This window comes from Dermacentor variabilis, chromosome 4 (genome assembly GCF_050947875.1).
Source record: "Dermacentor variabilis isolate Ectoservices chromosome 4, ASM5094787v1, whole genome shotgun sequence".
In the NCBI taxonomy this organism is placed as follows: domain Eukaryota; kingdom Metazoa; phylum Arthropoda; class Arachnida; order Ixodida; family Ixodidae; genus Dermacentor; species Dermacentor variabilis.
Window position 1 is genome coordinate 46,377,672 of NC_134571.1, and position 25,925 is coordinate 46,403,596.

General features: G+C 47.4%; 1 protein-coding gene across 1 annotated transcript in view; it reads right to left on the reverse strand.

The window, feature by feature from the left end:
• The window catches only part of LOC142579052 (dachshund homolog 1-like), a 252,665-nt gene that overhangs the window by 63,060 nt on the left and 163,680 nt on the right, over positions 1 to 25,925 (reverse strand). Inside the window, exons 5-8 of the mRNA XM_075688875.1 lie at positions 25,536 to 25,827; positions 7,178 to 7,266; positions 4,684 to 4,839; positions 3,041 to 3,256 (exon numbers count right to left, since the gene is read on the reverse strand). Of these exons, the coding sequence (XP_075544990.1) occupies positions 3,041 to 3,256; positions 4,684 to 4,839; positions 7,178 to 7,266; positions 25,536 to 25,827 (753 nt within the window). The remainder of the gene's footprint in view (positions 1 to 3,040; positions 3,257 to 4,683; positions 4,840 to 7,177; positions 7,267 to 25,535; positions 25,828 to 25,925) is intronic.

Here is a 25,925-nt window from a genome sequence, read left to right on the forward strand (position 1 = left end):
AAGAAGAAAAAAGGAAATACAGAAAGGAAAGATGAATACTGCTCAAAAGAAGAGTGTGAGAAAGAAAGAAAGAAAGAAAGAAAGAAAGAAAGAAAGAAAGAAAGAAAGAAAAGAAAATTGAACACGATTCGACGTAAATATGAGGCTTTGCGGAGGTTGCGTAGCTGTCAGGAAGCGAAATAAAACGCTTGGAGGAAGGCGAGTCGGAGATAGACAGGGAGCTAAAGCGGATATATATATATATATATATATATATATATATATATATATATATATATATATATATATATCTATATGTATATATCTGCTTTAGCTCCCTGTCTATCTCCAACTCGCCTTCCTCCAAGCGTATATATGTATATATATATATATATATATATATATATATATATATATATATATATATATATATATATATATATATATATATATATATATATATATATATATTGTTGCTCGCCAATATGGCGTCATCCGGCCAGTCCGTTTCCGCGCGCACACTTTGCGAATTTCTGAGCGCGAAAACTTAAACATAAAAAACGAGACACGAAAGGCACATATACACCAGCACCACCAGCAGAGCGTGTCGAGCGGGCATCAGGCAAGAAGGTCAAAAAGTGATGAAGGGAAAATTTGAAAAGGAAAGAAGGAGACAGAGCAACGAGGGAGACGCGAGAAAAGGGAAGCGGCGCGAGAACTAAGAGGCCGTGCGGGACAGCGGTCATTAGACGAGGCTCAGCTAGCACTGCACGGACTTTCAGAGTGCGGAGCGTGTCCCCGCTTTATGCAGTATGCAAATCGAGGCTTTATTGGCGGAAACGTGGTGCTAAGTCCCGCAGACCGAGAGGGGCTAAAGAGGAAAAGAAAGAAAAGATGGACGGTCGCGACTTGTGCCCTCAGTGTACGCTTCTTGATCGCTTTCGACATTTCCTTTCTCTCCCTCCGGGACACCGAGAAATGTGCTGGCGGCAGAACGCGCCCTGTGCGGACGCGTATCTCGAGCACTATAAGCCCGCGCAAGGAGACACCTCTGCTTGTCGCCGCCTTATGAGCGATTTGCAGGCTATACGAAAAAGTTTGAAACGTGACTTGTTCAGCGCCGCTCGACGAACGTGCGCGCCATTAGTCAGAAGACGCATTCCTGTCATATCGTAGTTGAACACACGTCCTCTCCTGTGACACAACGAAAACAAAACAAAAAAAGACGTAGCACTGAGGACAGGAACGCTTAGAAATGACAGTGTAAGCGTAATTTAAATAGTGTCACTTTTCGTTCGGACTGTATGCGCCATGGATGGGCGCCATGGATGGACTTGAGAAGCTCTGATTGTTTGTGCTTGACATGTGCACGTGCAACAGCAAAGCGACGTGCTGCAGGGTTATATACGAGGGTGAATCAGAAAGTCGTTGCACCTATCTTTTTTTTTAGCCACAATACGGCTGTAAATGCGAGGTATCCATTCCCAGCAGTAGACGTTTCTTAGACGGGCTCGGCCTTATATGCTGGGTAGCTACGCGGCACGGCGCTGCTGTCAATTGTTGAAGATGGCGGTTGTGCTTCACACGTCCACGGCGTACGAGCAACGAAGTGTGATTCGTTTTCTGTAAGGCAAGGGACCAATGCCCATCGAAATCACCAGGGTAATGCAGCCCACCTATGGGGAAAGGTGTCTCGCTTTGAGAAGTGTGAGGTGGTGGTGTTGTAAGTTCGCAAAAGGCCGTAAAGACTTGCACGACGATGAGTGTTCGGGCAGGCCGCGTGCTTCGCTGACTGACAACTGCGACATCTCAAGTTTACTGCTGCGACGGGACAAATGTATGAACCGGTGTGGGAACTATGCGGGAAAATACTGTAAGGTACGTAGAATAGCACGTATATATGTGATTACCTGTATGCGCCTTATTTTGGCTAATAATAAAACAGGGGCAAGGACTTTCTGATTCGCCCTCGCACTAGCCTGAAGCCGGGAGCGCAGTCGTTGCCGCGGCAGGCAGGACGATCGGTCGTCTGCTTGCATAGCTTCGCGGATCTAAACTTTAGTTTTTCACTCAGTCGGCTTTCTCATTGTTTCGTTAATTCGGTATGTCGGCGTTCAAAACATCACTCGAATGGACCAACAGCACGCACTTTTCTTTTCGAGATCAGTGCCCACGACCATTTCCATCGTCCATTTACCAGATCATTCGAATAGGGACTGATTTATTCATGCACAGATTGATCGATCACTCAGCAGAGCTATTGATCGGTTAACGGATTGATCGATCTTAGCTTTCATTCTGCTCCCCAGATCGAGTTGCAGCGAGACGACACTTAAACGACGCCGCTGGGTAAGTCCCCGGGCTCGAGTATTTTGATAACCTCGGTTTCTTCCACACGTGCTGAAACCTAAGCCTACGCTTTCTCTCGGCTCTATACTTCACGCAAAGGCAGCCACAGGTCGCGCTATAACGTCGTGCCCCACTTAGCAGCGGAAACGCCACAGCCTTAGGGCCATCGCGAGTGGTTCTCCGGTTTAATAATGAAAGGCGTGTGGACGCTAAGACACGAGTTAGTACACCTGCCGGCTTCTGTCGATACCTGGTGAAGCATAAACTTCGTTCAGCATGGTGGATCCGCACCAGCGGGCCTCTGAACATTAGGGGGGCTGTTGACGCATCGACAGTTTCTGGTTCAATAAGATGTTTATCTATTTTTCTTTCGAAATCTGGACTTGTGCCTTATCGACATTGAATAAAATTAAGCTGACAGATTACATCGGCGAGCCTCTCAACAGAGTAGTTGTCGTTTCATCCAGTTTCTTATTCAATACGTGTACCAATTATAGCAATGTACATTCTCTTTATCCACATTGAAAGGGGACGGGTAGCTAACGACGCGACTGCGAATTGATATGGCTCCTCTTTCCAGTTTAAACAACGAAGCCGCATACTGTGAAAGACAATCGACTTCTCTCTTCGTGGCCGCAAACTTTCCTGAACCGATGTGCCACCTGACCAGGACAAGCATTCGTGGATAGGTATATATCTCGACCACGCTCACCTTTCTCGATGCTGATCTGCCTGTCCTGGTGCCTGGCGTTGTCCGCGGCCACCTTGAGCAGGCCTTGTATGTTACGCAGGAGCGTCTCGATCGAAGACACGGCGCCGAGACCCAGTGCCGCATCCATGGCGTAGCGCTCGTCCATGCTGGGCCCGCCCTGGCCTCCACCGCCACCGTGGGGCTCGGGGCTGCTGCTACCTTCGGCGCCGCTAAGCTCTGTTAACACCGAGCATTTAGGAAGAAAAGAAAAAAAAGCAACGAACGACAGATCAATGAAAAGATGCGCATTCACCTTGGAGATTTTAAAAGATGCGTATAGTCGCGGAATGTCTGCGACTCTAGATCGCGCGATCAAGGCAGCTATATGTGTTGCTAGGTCTCGCTGTGCGGTAGCCGCACAGCGTAAAACACTGCGTGGAAACCAGATTGTGCACTTCGGACAACGATTCTGCCCGACAGGATACTTAGGATACGTAGAATACCTTTATCATTACCGAAAGCTTGTGCGAGAGTATGGCATAGCGGTTACGAAAGGGGCACTTATGGTAGTCGCTAATTATCACCATATCGCCAATATACTACCATCAGACTGGCTGTTCACTGGCCAAAGTGAAGTGTTCTAAGCGCGAAGGTACTTATGGCAGTTGCTTGCCAAATCGGCTCTTTCTCTATGCTACTACCTAAGCGGCAACGACATGTAGTAATGGCGACGGCATGGAGAAGTTGCGACGTATTTTGGGCATGAAATCCCCCAGATCAGGCGGCTGTACTTTTATACCGCCGAAACGCATTTCATGTGTTTTCCGCCGTGGTATATGCGCCGACACCAGTGATATCATTGCGCATGGTGAAAACGACACGCAAACACTAGGCGACACCGGGCCGAGAATACATAGGAAGAACTTTCCACGTAGGCGTCGCATTAGCGCTGTGGCACCACCCTTCCATGGCGCGACTTTTGAGAGCAACAATGAGTAAACGATATTTTAGCGGCGAGTAAGCATATAGCCAGAGCGCAGCACAACTTTTAACAGCTCCCGCTATAAAAGCTCATCGACACTTTGTCATGGCCTCCTCTGCCGGGTTCAGTCGGATCAACATACCATCGAATGACGTACCACTCCGGGCTTCATCGGAGGTTATATACCTATGCTCGCAGACTAACTCGCAAGGAATCCTGACAAGCAGCTGAGCACAGGTATCCAAGTGAAACATATGTCAGATTGTCAGTAGGCCTCGTCTTACATACTTCTGCATTCTTCAAAGAGTGCCTGCATGGTATGACGTTCTTAAACCGGCAATAAATTACTAAAGTTCCTATAAACATTGGCATAGGCTAACTTTATAGTAAGCTTTATTGATAGAATAATCAGAATAATCACTAAACATTGGCAGAGCGTGCGGGCATCGCGGCAGGCGGCTGAGAGCCCGGTCGTCAAGCTAACTTTCGCATGCCTGAGCGGGAAACTGTGAAGACTCTACAGCATTAGCTAAAGATCGTGTTTGGAAAAGCTTGCTGGCATTTATAGGGGGTTCGCTCCTATAAAGCTGACGCCGTCCTCGGCGGCGTATGCCTGCCGTGACGATGCAGACACGTGCCGAGCGATTTCCTTTCTCACACGGGGAGAGAGGGAGAGACGCACCGGGGTCCCTGTCGTCCGTGTCGTCCTCGGTGTCGTCTTCGGCGTCGGCCGCCGCGCCGTCGTGGTAGTCCCGCGGCGCGCTGTTGCGATGGCCGTGTTGCGACAGGTTCAGCACCGGAGGCCCGTGTCCGTTGGACTCCGGCACCGGAAGGCCGCCTGCGGTCGAGCACACCGCACACGTACGTGTTGCCGCCAATGGCAGTTCTGGCCGAGCGCCAAGTTTCGCGTCGGGGAAGTTGTAGTACAGCGAGCATTTGGTGGAAAAGAATAAAATTTTGTAGATATGCTTGGGGAGTATATACACTTCGCTGCGTGCGTCTCTTCTGGCCTCCGATGCTGACTGGGGGAGATGCTCTACCGCTCGTCATGCTGCACAGGTGCAGCTTTTATCTGTGTAGTCCTGCCATCTGTATTTGCGGTATGTAGGAGGAAATGGGCTAATTTCATTTTATTTTAGGGAATGGTAATGGACAGATTGTGTTCAGTGACCGGCACGTTCTCGTTCGGCCGCTACTCGACATTACTTCAAAAATTAAATCCGACCCGGCAATTCAACCAACAATATCGCGTTTTCGAGCCGAGCATTCTGACCATCACGCCATGTATACTTTGCGAAAGCGAGCAGATACTTCAATGAAATTCGCTGTTGGGCTATAGTTTGGAACGGAAGCAGCGCAAAAATAATAAGAGAAAAAAAGATACTGGACCAGCAGAGACAGACGCAGCATTGTAAGCCAGCGTTATGTTTTGTACATCTTTTTTTTTTTTTTTGCTGCTTTCTTTCCAAACAAGCAGATACTATTTGCGGCTAGCTCTAACACACTTTAGAGATTTTCTGTAGACACATCTGGTGCACACTACAGCGCACGGCCAGGCATATTCGGGCGCCGTGCGTGGACAAATTAGGCATATTTAGCAGAACGCTTTCTGGTGCCCGCTACACTCGCGTACGCCCACTTCGACCCAGCGGTTGAGCGGAGGAAGAATCAGTTTCAGCCACTGGTTATAGCTGAGAGTTCGACGAGTGCGCCGCGGGCGCCCACCTTATTGAGCAAACTGCTGGCGGAAGATCCGACAACAGCAAAAAGTATATAGCCTGTTCATAGTTTATCGGTGCCAAACAGTGTTTCTGTTTCTTTTCTTTTCGTTTTTTTATCTACATATACGAAACGCGGGTGTATTGTTACACGCAGCTGCGAGTCAGAACGCGAATAGCCGAAGCTGCACGAGAATAGGCAAGTTGAAGGTGCTTGGCACACCATTGGTGCCCTAGTCAACAAATCGTAATATTCGCTACCGCGCTTTTGGTACGAAGCCTTTGCCCAAACGTCGTTTCTTTTTTTTTTTTTAGGCGCAGCTTTAAAGGTTCAAAGCGTCTACGGAGCAGAAACGCAGACCTTCGGCAGTGGAGGCAGCCGTTTTGCATTTTTCTAGGTGCGATCGAACCTTCAAATGTGCGCGAAACTGCTCTCTCTCTCTCTCTCTCTCTCTCTCTCTCTATATATATATATATATATATATATATATATATATATATATATATATATATATATATATATATATATATATATATATATATATATATATATATATATATATATATATATCTTTCTCTTTTCTACAACCATTCCGCCTGTGCAGCGTAGCAAGCCGGACGTGCGTCTGGTTAACCTCCCTACCCTCCCTCTCTTCTATTTCTCTCTCTGTCGTCCGTCGCACTAGCTGCGCCTGCACGCTCTGCTCGCTCACGCGCTCGCGGCTGAGCGGACGGCATGGCCGGGCGGTCGGCACACCTCCGCTTGGTGGTTGAGCGGAGCGGAGCACAAGAAACGTTCTGCGACCGCTTTATACTAAATTGAGGGCACGATCGATGTTACTGGGCTCTCCCTAGATCTATCTCTGCCTCTTTCCATTTCTTTCTGACCTTTCTAGCTCCCTTTCTTCATTGTAAGATAGTAAATCGGATGCATTGCTCTGATTAACCTCCCTACGTTTTTTTTTTTTTTTGCTCTCTTGGTCTATCCTTTCTTTCAGTAAAGGGAATAAAATGTAGCTGGAGTTTTTTTTTTTTTTTGAACTCAATCGCTTTCCACAAAATTATTCATGTCCTCGTCCTTGTACGTGAACCTCTCATCGAAATAAATCGATTGCAAGTACTACATCAAGTACTCGAAGGAGGGGGAGATTCCGAAGTTACATGATATAGCTAGTAGTATACTATACATGTTAGCTATTGTGCCACGTAATTATCGCACTTTATTATTCAATTATTCACCTCATTCGCTTCTGCTGCGTTCGAATGACACTAAAACTTGGCATTCATATGGAACATGTTTTGTCGCTTCACCAAACCACACTAATTTGGGCGGGCGGGAAATCAATGCCAACCGCCGACTCTGGTTGCCACAAGTAGGTGTGTCTGTGTACTGCAATGTCTCCATCACGTACGCTTCTATCACCACCGGTGTTCAAATGAGCACGACGTACTCCTCACCATTGACAAAAGCAGCCGAATCCTTGAGCCGGCTTCCATCGTAGGACGAAAAGTTCCGGTCCCTAACGCTGCCGCCGTCGTCTCGCAACCTGCAGGAAAAGAACAATCAAGGTCACTTTGGGAATGAAACAGACCGAGAGCAATCAGTGGTCCTGTCAAGAAAAATTGTTAACGCAGTAAATAACCCGTCGAAAGTTTTGAGAAAAACAAAAAAAGCAAGAACGACAGGATAGGTCCTGTATTCTTCCCCTCCGCTCCCCCTCCTTTTTTTGCTTCGTCTTTAAATAATTTCGCGCCTTTTACACCACAATATAAACTACGTATGATCCATGTAGCCCAGCAACGTGTATATTAAAGCCAACAAATGCCGAACCATTCCCCTCTGTGAAGGTCGATGGCCAGCGCAGCTGTATCGAACAATAAATAAAATAGAATAAAATGAAATGAAATAAAATAAAACAACAAAACAACACTGCATAAGTGTGCACTTTTTACGTTTATTTGTATTTACGTTTATCTCGTGACCACAGTAATTATTTCTTTATGATCGCTATGGCAGACGGTCATGGACTCTGTGACGACACTGGAGGTGTCTTTAGCGTACGTTAGGTGTATGCAAAGCCAAGCCAGAACATCGCTACTATAGGCGGCTGAGCTTCGCTGTCTTCGGTGCCGCATTCGAGTGGCAAGTAGTAAATGTCGTCTTTTGTAGCTTCGTGGTGCATTCGAGTCGACCACAATTTTACCTTCCATCAAACTACCTCAACCTTGCAGGATTCCACAGAACTGTGTTGCCACTTTCATTGAAAAAAGAAAAGAACTATTTTCGTAGACAGCGGTCATAGCCCGGAACGAGGCACGAACAAACAGCATGATATCTTGTCTTCGTGGGAACCTGCTGGCGTCCGATAGAAGAGTACGGTGCGTGCCTTAAAAATAAAAGCGACCGTTTATAAAGTGTCTCCGAACCTTATACATGCGCGCGAGAGTTCGTACGTTACAAAGAACAAAATTATAATTGAGGAAACTTTATGCACCCTCGCAGTGCCCCCTGGCCAACCCTCAGCGCCGTACAAGCTCTGAATTCAGTAAAAGACCGCTCTGGACGTTCCTACTCGGCCCACCGGCATGTCGCCCCCCCCCCCCCTCTTTTCCAAGCGCCATGGACTTTTGGGGCATTAGCAGCGTCGTGTTATATAGGGGCGCGGATGAAACAAGAGCCCGCAAGATTGATGAAAAATTGGACCTGAAGCACCGCTCAAAGGTACAGGAATGTAGAGGCCGTACAGTCATGGGCCCCCTCGCGTCATTTCCATTTTAATTCAAACCGGAATGGACCGAAAGCTGAGAAAAGCCCGTCGCGGACACGAAGCCAAACGAGTCTTTTGTTCTTGGGAACCGAAAGGGAAAAAAATTAAAGTGGAAGAAAGAAAGCACGCATAATTAAGAATACAACAGGAAATGATCAAAATTGCACCGCGCCAACCGATGCGTATCGGAGAGGCCCAGATTTTTTCTTTAGTGATCCAATTTGCATACTTGTCCGGGGAATAAACCGCAATGAGAATTTTTTTACTGCTATGTCGGCTCAACTTTTCTTTTTTGTCTTTGTGTATGTGTGTATTGCTGCTCTGGTATCACAATGTGATGTGGAATACATATCTTCACATAATGTTTTTTTTTACCCAGTAACTTCTAAGCTTCATTTTTTTATATCGTTCGCTTATAAAGTTTGCACATAATAAAGCTTTCGGAGTTGAAGCCGATGAAAGGACTGAAGAGCACGTGCTTCATTTCTATGAGCCTCAATTCCGCTCGCTCTCCATTTCCAGCTTTGCAAGGTAACGTTTTTAATCAAGTTTACCGCCAATACGTTGTATTACCGCCTTCCAGTGAGACTACCAGTGCAGCAATATGGGGTAATTCGCAACTCCGGCACACCAGATGAAATTTCCTTTGTCATTATAATTTGCAGCAATTATCCCCTAACTTCTTCAAAGTTTTCAAGTACAAAAAAAAAGAACAGAATAAAAAGGAAAGACATTTGCTAAGGTCATGCGGCTTCAATGACGTTGAACTGCATGAACGATGCATAAAATAACGAAATTAAGAAAAGTATTGGAATGAACAATTCTGACATAGCCGTTTGTGAGTGTTAACTATGATTTAAATTCGGTCGTTAGTTTACACAGCAGCTAATCTGAAATTGTTTCCAGAAGCCGTAAACGTATAGACAAAAGAAAACTAAAGAAAAAGAAAGTTGCAATCAGTTTTTTGTCCGAGTAGTGAAAAATAGCGTTCTAAAGCTCTGCGGTGCATAAAACGTGTGGTTAGCGACTAAAATCGAGCGGAATGTCAGTGGAGTGGAATAGTAACATCTAATATGAATGCAACACAATTAAAAATGCTCCGAATACTTCAGTAGTCATCAGGTGAGACGAACACATTCGTCGCAATTTGAGGGTTACCTCAGGTTCCTCCCACACTCCCACCTCATTTATCTATCTCTCTTCATTTCTCCATCTTCCTCCCTCCCTCCGTCCCTCCCTCCCCCTGCTCCTTCCCCCCCCCCCCTTCGGCACCAACGCGCAGTAATATGTCCCATACTTCAATTAAAACCTTCCAGTGTTCCCTCGTTTAATGATGCAAGTTCGGTTTTCGCCACTCGACAACAGCACGTTCGCGAATCAAGCAAAAGACACCAAGGCATTACGACGGCATGTTAACAGAGCCAATGCGCTCGCGTATAGTTCACGCATAATGAAGCCGAGCTGGCTTACCAGACTGACGTTTCCATACCACACGCCTTATCCTCCCGCAGAGCTGTCCCCCGTCCCATTCCCATGCCGTATGCGGTGACGTGTAGCAGACAGGTTCCCGACAGCGCCTCATGTTATACAAATTACGTTAATTTGTTTTTTCAGCGCCGCGTTCACAACAAACCAAACTTCCAAGCCAGGGGCTCATCGGACGTCGCTAAGCTAACAGGAGCTCACGGTATATGAGAGGCAAAGCCTAATGGACAGCCGGGCAGATCTCGCATTCAGTCATCCACGCATTCTGTTGTGCCTCGCGTTCTTTGTCTTGCTAGTGGAGGCGGCAAAAACGAAACATATTGGTAAGAAAAGAACAATGCTCGTAGAGGCGTATAGCGCTCGCAACAGCTTACCACTCAAGCTAGAAAGAAGACATAAATGAAAGGAACCCGGGCACAATAATAAGAAATAAAAGGAGAAAGAAAAAAAAAGACAACGAAAAGGAGACAGCTATGACAGATTCAGATTTACGCTGCGCTGCACTTAATGCCATTGTTTTGGGAGGTGTCGCAAAGATCCCTTTGTCCGGGAGTTCTTGCAGTCACGTTTTTTTTACGACCCTCGCACTACCTTCTTCCTTTTCTTTCTTTTTTTCCCCTCGTTGATTGTTTGCAGTGTGAACTGGCCCTTTTGTTGTCCCGTAATTGCGCCCATATCTCTCAGCGAGGACGTCGGCGCGTCAAAGCGAAACCACCCAGAAAAGCAGCGAGCTTGAAGAAGAAGGAAAAAAGAGAAGATTAAGAATAAGAAAGGTGCACTATGGGGACGACGAAAAAAGATATACAAAAGCGTGAGCATAAAACGTGCGTGCGATTTGTTAATCCACCGTCACTCCTTCTGACTTCTACCGTCCTTCAGGATTTCTTGCTAAAAACTTTGCTTACCTTTTTTAATTATGCGCGTAGTTACGGTTGCGTACCTGGTATTTTCTGTAGTTTCATGCGGAAGCAAGAGCAACGGGTGCTTTTCTTTCTTCGGTCAAGAGTATAATCCTTCGCGCCGTACTTCTTGTTTAGTTTCACATCCTATATTATACCACGTTACATACTTCACGCTTGGCGTGCGCGCGCATTACATAGCCGTCTCTCAGTGCTTTCCGTCATAATAGGAGCATCTCTGCGTCACAAATACTCGTCTATGCTCTTGCTTTATTCAATTTTTTTTAATCACTTGTCAGTACAGCAGAACCTTGGAGCGAAAAGTTTCGTTAAATCGCGAATTTCGTTAATTCGAGGTTTCAAAGTTCCAGCACTAAAAGAAAACTACTTCAAAAATTGGCATAGCATTTCGGGTGGATAATATCGTGTTAGTAAGCACGGATAAACAAATCGCAAGAAGGTCGGGCCATGTTAGCGCGGTGGTGGGGGCCAGCGCGTGAAGTGCAGATCGCACCGAGAGCAACGCATCGACGTGGCTCACGGCGTCCGATATTTGCTTGTGTTGCGTCGCCGTAAATCTTGGACGCCATAGCTGACCGCACCTAGCCGGTCAGCTACAGCCGGCGCCCACAAATTAAAGACAAACGTGTAAGAAGTACGGATATTGATCCTGATCCAAAAAAACATAAGAAAAGTCAGTTTCACCAAAAAGGTGGAGCATTGATGGCGACAGCAAAGAGACTACACACGAATTAAGTTTCGTAGTTTTATTGATGTAAACATGCGCTCTGAGGCGAACATTAACAGGTCTCACTCGACAACCACGAACTCTCACTCACAACACGAGCGAGCGCTTCGTACCGTGTCTCGGAAACTTGAGATTACGCCACCGCCAACACTATAGACACGCGGGAACGACAAAATGCGCGGGAAGGCACCATACATTTCGGTTTGCCGCAGCAGCTTCCTTGCCGCCGAGAGCGAGGAAGCTGCCTGCCAACTATAGATACTTCTATAATAGCGTACGTATGCAAGCGAGCGTAAGACTGTGCATAGGTTAAAAACGGCGTTCTTTTTACTGCGCATGCGTGGTGCTTTATCTGGGGCCGAATTCACATAGCTTTTCTGTTAATTCACGAGTATCCTTTGTCATTGGCAGGCCACATTTGCTAATAAAATGTCCGTCATCACGATCTGCTGGCACCTACTCTTAAGAACAGTGCTAGGGCAATAACTTTCCTGTTTTATGTGTGTGCGGATAGGAGCCTTGTTCTTTCGAGATAGGTACGTTAAAAGAGAGCGTTGGCAAACGTTACGGGAACCGTGGCTTATGCTTCAGTGTCAAATGCCGCGATACGACACGCTATCGTATCGCCCACAATATAATCAGCTGTGAGGAATCATTTCGCAATCGCCTTCAAAGCACTAAAGTGGCATCCTTTCTTATACGTAGAAAGCACCTAAGTAATGGTAGGGTACCACTAAACGGATATTAGCTGTCAAAGCTCTACGGGATTCTCCATTGGACAATGACGTAATTATTTCATTGTAAGCAGTATAGTACATATGCCTTTTTTTCTTCTTGTTCATGTTGTCGGTGGCAACGTTGTTCTTGTGCCATAACCTTGCAGGACGAGTGCCGAACTACTCTTTAGTTCGCTGACTGAACGCGAATTAGATGCTAGCGTCTTGAGTGCTGCGCAGGCGATTCTTATCGTTTTCTTTCTCTTCATTTCACATCTGTTTCTTGTTAGTACATGTCTTTGTTTTCTATGGCATCTTGTTCTTTTGTTACCTATTTTTTGTTCTTGTTTTTTTATTAGATGAGTGATTTAGATAGCCAATCCATTCCGTCACCGAACTTTCCATCCTTAGAAGCTACGAAGCTGAAGACTCTAATGTTTTCCACATTCGCGTTTTCAAACATAAACACAAGTTCTTTGAGTCGCATGTATCATAAGGCTCCTCAATGTGCTCGCGTTTAAAGCATACGTAAGGGTTGTACTAGCATATACGTTTATTCCAAATGGCACTGGCGAACAACGCAAATGTTCTTTCCAATTAGTTTTGTTTTCCAAAACCGAACAGATACATATTCAATACAGATGCTTTCTGGTCCCCACGAACTTGCATATGCACTTCAGGAATTTACTCAGGAATTTACACTTCAGGAATTTACTCACCTTGCGAACAGGCTTACATATGCCGCGATAACAAGATCTCTCTTGACCGGGAACTTCTAGATTTCATCAATTCCAGCTAATTAGCAAGGAAACGAGCCGTATGCGCTATATACCAGGAATAAGTACGAGGAATAAGCCCCAAACAGGGCGTGCACGATAAACATACGCGACGCGCGACGATTTCAGCGCACCAAAAAAAAAAAAAAAAAAGACTCGCAGGCGAGAGAACTGTCAGACCGAGGGGCTTATTTGCTCAAATCAGGCTTTCGCTTGCAACGCGAGAGCTCGCGCTGTGCACTTTCTCGCTTTCAAGAACAAAAAGTGATCGTTCGTCCCAGACGCCCCTTTTGCTTCGACAATTTTCGTTTCATCTCAGCGACACACTCGGTGCGTGAGAGTAATTAGAGTGTCACCCCCCTCAACCCCCTGTGCAACCTCTTCTTTCTTATCCTCAGCCCACATCTCCTCTAGTGCTCTGTCCAATTCCGCACGGGCGGACAAACAAAAGGGTCTTCCGACACGGTCCTGGGTAGCGGATGGGACGGACAGGACAAACGGGACCGCATTATGATTACTCGAAATGAGTGAAAAGAAAAAGAAAAGAAGAATAGCGTCGGTCCGCCCTGGAGGACATTAATAAATCGGTTTTGCTCCCGCGACGAGGACTCAGCGAGGCGAGCGCGTGATCGTGCCAGGATGAGCGAAAGCATGACAAAATAAGAAGCACTGTAGCAAAAACGGCAACAGCAACAACAGCAGCATATACTGCAGCGGACAAAACGCGACGCGCAAAGCCGACTGCTCACGACAACTGAACGCACTGAGTGAGAAGAAAAAGAAAGGAAAGAAGGAAAGTAATTCACTCGGCGCTGATAACAAGGAGCGAAGAAAGCTCGGGTTAAAAGGATGCCGATCGGGAATGCGAAGAGAGAGAAGCGGCGGGCACGGCACTTCTCTAGAGGAAGAAATGAATGGAAAACAAGGACTAGCTGTTCGATTTGATTGCGCTCTGTGAAACCCGAGGGGGGTGTCTAATGGGGCGGACGGTTGGGAAATGAAATGAAAGAATAAAGCACGTCAAAGCTATAGCCTGAACAAATGATGCCGGAGTCTGGGGAGGGGGAGGGGTGGTGGCTGTAAACAAACACGCGCCTCTGTATAGTGACGCTTGCATAATCGAAATCTCGAGCGCCGCACCATTTCGCGCGGTTTCTTTCCTCTCTCGCTAGCATGAAGAGTGTTTTGCCGGGAGATGCACGATCAAGTGTACGAGCCCACGGCTGAACTTATGTTTAAGTAAGGCAAGGCATTAGCAGCGGCTAAGAAAAGAAAGAAAGAAAGAAAGAACCAAAGAAAGAAAGCAAGGAGCGATATAATCGCGAGGGATGCTGTCTTTCATCGAGGAGTTTGCTCCGCGGAGTCTGGACGCACACTTGTATATATACCCGAAGAGTATCGTTTCCAGGAAGGGGATGCATGCAGAGAAGAAACGAAGCCGAGTTCCTAATGGTTCTCCTTCGTTCTTATCTTCAACCAGCTAGAAGCGGGTGCGGCACAAACCCTCGGACCGAGTCGCTTTCTTATCCACCGTGCCAAAATGGGAAGAAAAAGCGCCGTTGCTTTGAGCATTCGCAGATTCTGCCGCCGCCGCCGTGATGCGCTGCGGCGGGCTTGATGTCGCGCAGGACCACCCCGACAAGAAGGTTCGGAGCCGCAAGGTATACCTAGCTTTCTCGGCCCGTATCTCCCTCTCCCCCTATCTCTCTTTTAGCCGTCAGATGATTTTTCTCGACGCATTTTTTTTTCTCTTTCCTCAGCAACGAGAACCTACCGCATCTTTTCTTAAGCACGATCGCTGCTGAAGAAAAAAGTTATAATAAAGCGGAAAAGAGGCACGTCCGCGAGCACTTGGAACTATGCTGAGACGTCCGGATGCCATCGAGGCAAGGACTCGCCGGCTGGACCCGCAAGAGGCTCAAATCGCGGAAGCGTTTGTCAAACTCTCAGCCTTCCGTTTTCTTGTCCTTTCGCTTTGTTTTCTTTTTGTTTTGTTTTTTCCCGCGGCGCTCTCCACTTCACATCGAGACAATTTATCAGCCCTCGCCCCGGAGAAAAAAAAAAAAGAGAGAAGAAACGTGCCGGGTGAGTACACACTTCCGCCCAAATCGCGGCTGCGGCGCGAGCGCTCCGCGTCAAACGAAGAGGAAAGAGGACGCGCGCACGTCGCTTTGGAGATTCCTTCTCTTCTGCGAGACAGAGCGCGCGCGTATAGACAGTCCCTCAATCGCTTTAAATTCCGCCCCAGACAGGGCGATGGTCGAACGCGCATCGGCTGCGCAGCTCCTAACGGAAGCGCGGAGCAGCGTTCGCATAGCCAAAAGTTCCGTGGAGAAACGCGAGGTGGCGTTCCTGTCGCTCGCTATACACGTACCGCGGTACGTGGTTTTTCGGCGCGGAAACACGAGTCCGTACTGAGGCGAGCGAGTGGCTCGACCCCGCGTTGCGTCCCCCCTTCCTCGTGGAAGTCAAAAAGTCGACCTGCGCGACTTTCGCGGGGGCTACTACTCCTCGAGGAGGGCGAGAAAGATTGATGACTGCGGGCCCTGACCCGTCGCTGGTCCGCCGCAGCGCGCCCAACCTGACAAATGGACCTCCGCTGTGGTGGAAGATGCTGAGGCGAGCGTATATAGCAGAGTGTATACGGTGCGCGTAATGCCAGTGGCCCGTCGCGTGTCCAGGATTTGGACGAGCGTGACCTTGTCGCGATTCTGGTATACCAGAGCCGTCACGCAAGCATCCAAGCTGTCCGAGAGGAAGCAAGAAAGAAAGAAAGCGAAAAGGGGGTTGCGTCCTGTCGAAAATGTGGCGTGTTGAACACCCGCAGACCTATACTGTCTTTGGTGGCGTGTTCAGAGTATATCCACGGGTATATTTCCACGGCCTGGATAACGTACGTTGGCTGTGCAGAGTAACCAATGTAATAATACGTCTTGTCCAGGAAGAAACAGGTGCAACTTTATGCAACGACACCAAATAGCGCACAATAATTTTGTCTTTCTTTTCCCTGTGAAAGCCACAGTACGTCTTTTTTTTTTTCTTTGCTATCCAAGAAGCTCAATCAAGAACCGAAAACAAAAGCACAGAAGAAGACCGCCAAGAATCGTGGGAGGCCATGCTTGCGAGCCCGGACTTGCAGGACCAGCGAAAGCTGGTGAGCCTTGCTGCAGGGCAGGGAAGCAGCAAGGGCCAATGGCTATCTGGACTGAGGAGGCCACCCGCCTTGGGTTAAGAAAGAACTCTTTCTCACTGATTCGCTTTATTAAATGCTTGTTCTCTCTCTCTCCCTCTCTCTCAATACAACCCCTTTCTTCCTGTAAGCATGTCAACCACCTTGCAATGTTCCGTTTGGGCAGCGAGAATGACTGCACTGAAGAAACAGACGTGTTTGACTTTCATGCTTCAAATAAGTGCGAAAGGCACAGTATTCAATTACCAGCAAGACCAAAGTCGGGATATCTATATAGTTTCGATTCCAATTATTTTCCTTTTCGTGATTCGTCAATATGGCCAGAACAGCGCTCCGCATACGTGATAACCAGAATAATGCAATCGTGAGTGCGTATAAGAAAGGTATAATATAGTGCGAGACGAATCCGTACATTTTTACCTGCACAATTTTCTTTTCCAGCGTCTTAGGTGAAGTATACTTGACCTGAACAGCTGTTGTTCTATCCGATGGGCTATGCAGAAGGAGAGAAACGTCTTCAGCCAATCAGCATTTCAACAGTATACGAAACGGACATGTTACCCACCATGGTTGCTTAGTGGCTGTGGTGTTGGGCTGCTAAGCGCGAGGTGGCGGGATTGAATCCGCGCCATGGCGGCCGCATTTCGATGGGGGCGAAATGCGAAAACACCCGTGCACTTAGATTCACTCTAAAGAAGCCCATGTGGTCCGAATTTCCGAAGTCCCCCACTATGGCGTGCCTCATTATCAGATCGTGGTTATGGCATGTAAAGCCCCATAATTTCATTTGAAACGGACACTCCACTAAGTAGATACTTACAGAATACCCCCGCCCCTTCATGTGCGAAGTGCAACGTTCCATTTGAAAAAGTGATGCACAGACCATAACGTTCTTTTTCTTTCGCTACTCAAAACTGCAACCTCTGCTTGAAAAAAGTTGCAACGCAGGTATCCGAGATAGATAGATAGATAGATAGATAGATAGATAGATAGATAGATAGATAGATAGATAGATAGATAGATAGATAGATAGATAGATAGATAGATAGATAGATAGATAGATAGATAGATAGATAGATAGATAGATAGATAGATAGATAGATAGATAGATAGATAGATAGATAGATAGATAGATAGATAGATAGATAGATAGATAGATAGATAGATAGATAGATAGATAGATAGATAGATAGATAGATAGATAGATAGATAGATAGATAGATAGATAGATAGAGAGGGCAAGGACAGGAAGGCAGGGAGGTCGACTAGACGAGCACCCGGTTTGCTACCCTACACTTGGGGTAGGGGAAAAGGGAATAGAAAGAGGAAGAGAGGGAGCACTGAGTGCGTGTGGGAGGATGCACAGGGCCACTATAAACGGTCTCTTAAGCCGGTGTACTTCAAGTAGTGTACTATAGTGCACGAATCGCTTTTCGTGTCTCTGCAGGGGACTTGGTTCAATAACGGCGTTTTGCGCCAAGGGAGAAACCGATAACTGTGACAATCCGGTGCAAAACGGTCACTGCCAACAAGCTAAAAACGTACGCGTGGTGTGGTAGCGGTTTCTCGGACAATGAAGATGAAACGTTTTGCTCAGAACGTCACGGTGAAGATGCAGGGCCTTTCAGTTATGGGGCTGGCCGTTTATCGGGGGAAAAACGGTAAATCCGATTTGGGAATTTTCTTTTTGCTTTACGCTGGTCCAGGCAATGAGACATCCAATAAAAACAGCCGAGTGCAGGTTCCGTACAGGTGACCCTGCGATCCCAGCGCGATGCCAGGTGATCCCAGCGCGATCATTCAAGGCGCCAAGCCGAGCGAGCTCAAAAACCGCGCGAAACGCTCTCAGAAAGAATCTGTCAAGCAGCGTGAAAAGCCAAGGAAATAATCCTCGTATATGCCGAGGCCCCGTTCCGTCTCATTGATCCATCGCGCCCTATTGCAGCGGCGCGTAGCTCAGTAAGAGCGTGCGAGTTTCGATAAAGAACCGAATACGGCAGGAAGGGAGAATTGGTCAAAAGCGCTGAATATACGCGCGGAGAGGCGTGCGTGGCTTTGCTCTCTCAACACATGACTCGCACTCACGCGCATCGATCAGATTTTGCCGCCACGGTTTTGACTTTCTCAATGGCCTTCCTGTTTGACTCCAGCTCTGGGTATTATTGGAAGCTAACACGAGCCGAGAGAAGCCCGCGCCACGAAAAGAAAGGAAAAATAAAAGTAAAACAAATAAAACGACACCAGCAGAATGGCTATACGAAATCCCATCCCACTTCGCTCATGGGCGGTTCGGTAGAGAAAACAAGGCTCGCCGGAAAATCGACGTCTAGCCGCGAGGCCGGAGAAAGGGCGACGAATACGGCGCCTATAGCGGTAATCCGAGAGAACTGAATGCACAGTTGTTTTTCGCGGGGGGGTCCCTCCCCGCTCCCTGTTTGATGGATGTTGGGCATTCGCTGTCAATCTGCGAACGTTTTAAAAGAAAAGTACAAAAAGACGAAGAGGAATTGCAAGGCACCGCCCTCTTCTCTCCCGGACCGTTAAGTATAATCCAAGTGCATACGCGCCTCCCAAATGTCGCAACGCGCCCTGGAAGACGCAAAAGTCGCCGCGCCACTAAGCTAAAGCTGAACAACCAGCTCGGCGTCAGCGTCAGCTTCTGCAGGAATAACTGTCTTCATGTACAGACTCGAGAACAAAGCCTCGTTTCTGCAACGAAGATCTTACTTGCTATGCTTGTGTTTCGTCTTTGTTCTATAGGATTCGCCTTACTTTCCTCGATCGGCCGTATACACGCAGAAATGAGGAGAAGGCTCGCTTGCTCCGGTTACACCTGTCTTAATGGGCCCGCGTACGTGGACGACGAAATGCAGCAACGTACTTGCAACTCACGGCGCAGCAAGCACGAAAAATGAATATTCTTAAGGAACAAACCCTTCCATGCGACATGCGGAGCAGCTATAGAACAACGGCTGACGAGGTTACTCGATTCCCTTTTGCATTGACGCGCTGCCGCAGCACGGAGTCAGGTGATATTAGCAGAAATGAGATCGAAAGCGAATCTGACACCAACTATCCAGAGTAAAGGGGGAACGAAGGTGGATTTCTGCACGCTGCACAACAGCGAGCCTGGAGGGGTTCATAATTCGATATAGCGTTTTGTTTTATCTCTTCTTAAACCTATGCCGTGCCCTCTCAGTGGCGACTTGACGATCTTCTCGGAGTCACATTTCGTGCCCGTCATTGTGCAGCGCGACAGGGAATAAGAGCATCTGGTTTCAGTTAATGGGCTTGGGCCGGGGAGTTTCGCACGCACACGTCATAATGAAATGCACGTTTGCGGTCGTACTCGCGTCAAAAGTAAGAAAGCTTTCCGTCGGCGTTCCACAATTAGAGCCCCTCCCAGGACGTCGCGACGAATTCCGAACCCGTCGTTTGATTCCGTTCATAGACCGCGTACACTTTCATGTTCGTCTCGTAAGTCGTTACTCATGTTACAGCAAGTAAACGCCATCTAGAACGAGAGCTTTTTTTTTTCTCTTTTCTTTTTCCACTCTCTTTCAGTTCAACCTTTATTCAAGATCTACCATATGTTTTCTGCACACAGTGAAGTTCTCGGAACTAGCAGAATGGTTTCTGAAGAGCTACTTCCATCGTCACTAAGTGTAATTACATTCCCCATTATAGCGTATCACTTTTTAACTGCAGTCTGTACCAAACACAGATCCAATGCATTTACGGATCGACCGCTTAAATGCAGCTACTATCCGGTCACTCATATATGCAGAGTTCCTTCCAGAAAGATAAAAATGATATGTGAAAGCTATTGATCGAGTAACACATGGCTTCGAAAAGAAGCATATAATTGAGAATAACAAAGGTTAAAGCACTTCAGCTTAGACGGTGGCATATATTACCGATAAGACGAATAACAGAAGAATACCGCCGCTCAATATTTCTTTTATTCTATTTGTTCATTTTTATGCCCGAAAAATCACGACAGTGAAACGCTAATGTTTGCCGCGTGTACATCGAGGTACAAAAAAAAAATGTTTTTGCTTGCGCACTGGTAATCGATCAGTCGTCGAGTGTTACTGTTAAATGTCAACGCGGAGAGAGGGGGCATGCAGTGACAGGACAACGTCAGTGTGCACATAATGAAGCTCACGTGGTCGCGTGACACTGTGCCTGTCTGATTTTGACGAATGAGTTTAGCAAATTAATAGATGCGCGACACAAGTATCGTGCAGCCACAGGAATATCCACAAATACGCCCACGTTCCAGCAATTGCTCACTGAGCTGTATTTGTAGCCAGTGCTCCATCCAGAACATGATACACGCTATGTAAGTTGGAAAAAAGAAAACGCATCCGCGAATAAAAGTACTTTTCTACTACATAGCTTTCTTGATATTTTTCGAGAGCTTGTTCTTTCTTTTTTGTTTGTCTGTGCAATCCCGAAATCTTTGGGCTAAATGTGGCAAAACCTAAGCGAGCGCAATGGAATCAATGCAAATGAACGATCACCGTACGAGACACAACAGCGAACATGACGATCGGTAGGGAAACAAAAGGACCCAAATGGAAACAAACACTTAAAGGTACTTAACCATTGATCAAAATACACTGAAGCCCATAATGGCATCTTCGCGTTTCAAGCGAGTGTACATGGGCGCTCGCAAACAGAGTTTATGTAAGCATGCAAATGTAAAACAAAACAAAGGAAATAACGACAGGCTGCAGAGGTAGCTTCGAATGCGAAGTCTAATCACTGCGCCGAAATAAAAGAAAGTGAAGGGAGGTGGGGGCAAGCGAGACAGGTAATAAAGGAAAAAAAAAAAAAGAACAAGAAACGGTGATCGCATCGTAGATGAGAAAAGTTGCGAGAGAACGATTGAAGGGCGAGGGCTTTCGGCTTTCGAGCGAGAAACAAAGAAGAGCGCGACCGGAATGGGAAGTCGATACAGACAGCGCAGGGAAGGAAGCAGAGAGGCGAGCATCGTTCACGTAACCAAAGCCACGCGGCCCTGCGCGCGCGCGCGCAGAAATGGAAAAGTTAGGAGATAACAGATGCGAGCGACAGGCCAATTCCGGAGAGTTGGCGGGAAAGGGCTCGCTTGATTGATGAGCCGGTCGGAGGAGCGTTTTCCCTGCGCCGCGCCAGCGTTAAAGAGCGCACCGCATAGGCCGAGCAAGCGCACGCCAGAAGGAGAAGGCGAACGCGTCGCGTGGACCGGGGGCCTTGTTACTTTCCGATTTCCGTTCGAGATGCACACGCGCGCGGTGCAGACAAGGGAGCGCGCGATCCGCTTCGCAACCGTTTCCTCGGTCACCTCACCTCGGCTGTCACCGTCTCCGTGGCGTTCGTTTGTTTAGTGTCTCCTAATGGGAATGTCTCGTTGCTTGAATTCTGAAGGTACCGATGATGCGCCGCGCTTTTTATGAGAATAACAGGTGTACAGGTTACATACGAGGCTCTCCCCTCAGTCTTGTTCCTCGTAAAAGAAAAACGCGCTCTTGTTCAGAAATTGTGCCCCTTCCTAGGAGTGACATTCTCGTGCGGAAGATTGATACTGCCATTTAGATCGAGGAAGGGCGATGACGAAAAAACAAAAAAAAACAAAACATAGGTAGTGTCTATATGTAGTCGTCTTTCTCTTGCCAGGAGGGCACGTGGCACAAAATGCCGACGCGGCAACTCGTCTTACGCATTACTGTTTGCTCTCGGTTCTGTTGCGCACTCGCCGGAAGCGGAGTGAAATAATTAAGACTTATCAGCGCGACAAACAACGACCGCGGTTTGACGTCGGTTGCTCGCCTTTTACTCGATTAAGACGTAACTCGCGAAGTTCGATAGATGCTTCGCGAGATACATCTCTGCCTTGAGTTAGCATTTGTTTCGTGGTTCGTGGTATCCCAGCAACGAATGAAATGATCTGAAAAGGAGAACACCGGCCTGGGCATCTGATTCCGCGTCTTTTGAAACAAGTTGTAGCGACTGGGACATCAATTACGAAATTCGATTTGCAGACGACGCGCAAGACGCATGCTCTGCCTCAGCTCAAAGTCCAACTCCTCTCTCTCTCTCTCTCTCTCTCTCTATATATATATATATATATATATATATATATATATATATATTGTGGCAGCTCGATGACGGCGACGACTCGTGCGGTGACCGCGAGAGAGCTCGTGCTGTTAATTAAATCTCGTTACATTTTGTGGAAGTTGTTGGAATCCCTCAAGTCACCCTGGAGCTCCGCACTCGGACGTTGCCAACCAACAACGTGAATATGTGGCGATCCTTGCTTCAGCTATGTTATTTTTATTCCAGACTGAGCTTAAATGACTTCACGCTAAATGACTCCGTCATAGATGTCATTATTTGCTGCTCATTCTTCCTCAACAAACTGTCCTTTGTATGTCACTACGGCGCATAAACTCTGCGATAAGACGTAGAGAAAAAAAAATGAAAAGGGGTAAGACCTGTATAGATGACAGAATCTGTCCTGCTTCATGATTGCTATCGAGTATAGGGAGATACAGTTTTAAATGCCAGATGCATAGTGAAAGCGACTACAAATATCCACAAAAATTTCGGGCCATATTCCCAGCTCCACTTCAACCGAAAACGCAACCACTTCAACGCCGCCATGGTATCCTCCCGGACATGCGGCAACTGTGGAGACTGCTTTCGTATGCTCGAAACGGCGCATGAAACTCGAACAGTTCACTGTTTCTAAAAAAAATATACATATATAGGTAGAGAAAAATATCCCATACACGTACCGATGCAGCGACGCACAACCAGTGAGTTCGACGAGAGAGTCAGCGCTTTCAAACTTTATTTTTCTATAACATCCTCCTCTTTTCTGAAGAGCTGCGATGTTGTCTTGATTATAGACCGTGTTCCACCGCGGTGGAGGTCCCGTCAGTCTAGGGCCTATTGAGTGCCTGAACGGCCCACCAGAGGACGCCTTTTCCCGACCCGCTTTCAGCTCTTGGTTTCTGGCCCCTCCTCCTATCCATCCACCCATCAATCAGCTTTGCAAACAGGGCCGCAACAGAGAAGAAACGAAACCACTTCAACTTCAGTGTCGCACAAGGGAGAGAGAGGTCACGAGGACGAGGATACTTGAATCCAATCTCTTACGCGTTCATATCGCGCCAGTTTCTTTATCTCGGAGAAGACGTAGTGCATGCGTGTATTTATTAAGTCATCCCGTGTCTCGTGAACATCCATATTTGCTTTCGCTTGAGAACGACTGCGACCTTGGCGACTGGCCTGTACCAACGCCTGGGGCTGCGTGGCACTATTTGCATGCCATTGCATCCTGCTTCCCTTAAAAAAAAATTAAATTATGGGGTTTTACGTGCCAAAACCACTTTCTGATTATGAGGCACACCGTAGTGGAGGGCTCCGGAAATTTCGTCCACCTCGGGTTCTTTAACGTGCGCCTAAATCTAAGCACACGGGTGTTTTCGCATTTCGCCCCCATCGAAAAGCGGCCGCCGTGGCCGGGATTCAATCCCGCGACCTCGTGCTCAGCAGCCCAACACCATAACCACTGAGCAACCACGGCGGGTCCTTCCCTTCCTTCCTATCTATCTATATACTTTGTTCCTCAGTACACTGTCCCAGTGTACAATAACCGACAAGACGTTCTTATGATTAACATCCATGCCTTCCCTGTCTTTCTTTTTCTCTCTGTCGTAGGTACTAGAAGAACGCCGAAAATTTATTACTCATGAGCATTTTCTCTCAAGAGAAACGGTTTACCATATACGCTACACGATAGACCACAGAAGCAGGAAGGTGAACCAGGCAAACATAGTGGGAGCTAGTTGGCTGCTCCACAAGCTAGATAGGGTATCGAGTGTTTGAAAGAGTGCACCGGTACAGAAAACAACATTCAGGCGCGCGGCAGAAGACAATGGGTGCGGGCGAGCGGCAGCTCAAATATTTGAAAATCCAGGAGTGCAAGTCAGAAATGCCCGCTCTTATAAGGCTATGCTTACTTGCTTATTTTAACTGTTGTTGATAAATAACGCAACAATCTAGTTAAGGTGGTTATGAGAACTGCAAAACAGCCGTTTACTCAAGCGTAAGGTCTTCCGTATGGGCTTACTTAAAGCATTAAACAATAAGCTAGATGTTCTTCGTATAGAAATGCAACCAAAAGGTTTGGCGATCACGTCTCCCTTGCGCATAGCGCAGCTGACGCATACTCAGGAATTTCGGACATTGCTCCTTCGCAATCTGTTGAGCTTCGGCACAAGACACCAGCGTAATGCAATGGATAGCACTTCTAAAAATTATATTTCAACATACAAACCTAGTTTCAACAAGTTTCTCTTTGCAACGTCAAGAGAGTAATTGCATCTAATAACATAGGCAATTATGACACTTAGTCGGGATTTAGTGCGGCATTATCAGTGTTTTGGTCCTAACCAAAACATTGCTATTAAGTAAAAACGAAGTTAAGTTATAGGCGAATGTTATTAGAAGGAAATGTACTCTTTCGACGCAGCTAATTGAAGCTTCTTGAAACTGGGCCAATCTCCTGGAATATTTTTTTTTTATTTGAAAACGTTGTCCATTAAGCGTGTGTAGTGCGTTGAACTTCAAGAGATTTTGGAAGGGAGAATGTCCCAAATCCCTGGACATGCACGCGCTCTTGCTCGTAAGGCCATTTCCGAGCACGTTGAAGGAACTATCGCGACCAAGGCACTGAAACTGTGCACCTTTGTGAAGGCTCTGGGACTTTGCGGCGGTGGTTTTGTGGCGCCATCGAGCCAGCGCTCGGCGAATGATGGATTAACACCTCTGAGCTTTAGGTCATGCCTTACAGTTTCTTCCAGCCTTTGTTTAGCTTTTTATACGCTCGTTTCGTGATCTGACACATGACCGACAAAAGGCTTCAGACGAAATGACGCGAACTAGTACACACTCGAAGCATAACTTGCATTTGCAAATGAAATTTTGCTCAATTACACAGCTCGGAGGCACATATGACACACAAGAGGATTCGAACAAGAATACGCGAACCACGTGCAAACACCAACTACTTTAGTAAGATCTTTATGAGGGCTAGTTGGTTCATCTAACTAAGTAGTTCAACTAACTACTTGCTCGCGCAAGCAAAAGTCCTTGTGCTGACAGCTAAGCGGTCTCGTGATAACACCGGCCGCAGGTCACGCAGTTGTGAAAACGAGAAACGCCACTCACGCGTACCTGAGGGCGGCCTGCGGGTCCAGCTGAGGCGGCGCGGCCTTGGCGAGGTGGTGGTCGGTGCGCGAGGGCGCTGCGCCTCCCAGCGGGTGGTGCGGCGTGGCTCCCGGCAGAGGGATCCCCATGGCGGCGCTCAGCAGCCCGCCCGGGTGCGGGTGCGAGCCCAGGGCGAGGAAGGGCAGCGTGGCGTTCAGGTGCGCCGCGGCCGCCGCTGCCGCCGCCTGCTGCGGGCTGAACCCGTTGGGCAGCAGGGCGCCCCCGCCGCCGCCGTGGTGAGGCTTGTCCGCTTGTTCGGCTGGGCGATCAGAATCGAACAGGAGGAAAAAAAGAAGGAGTTGTCGTCACTCGAAGAAATACAAACCTGTCGACAGCAAGAGTCAGTCTGAACACGTG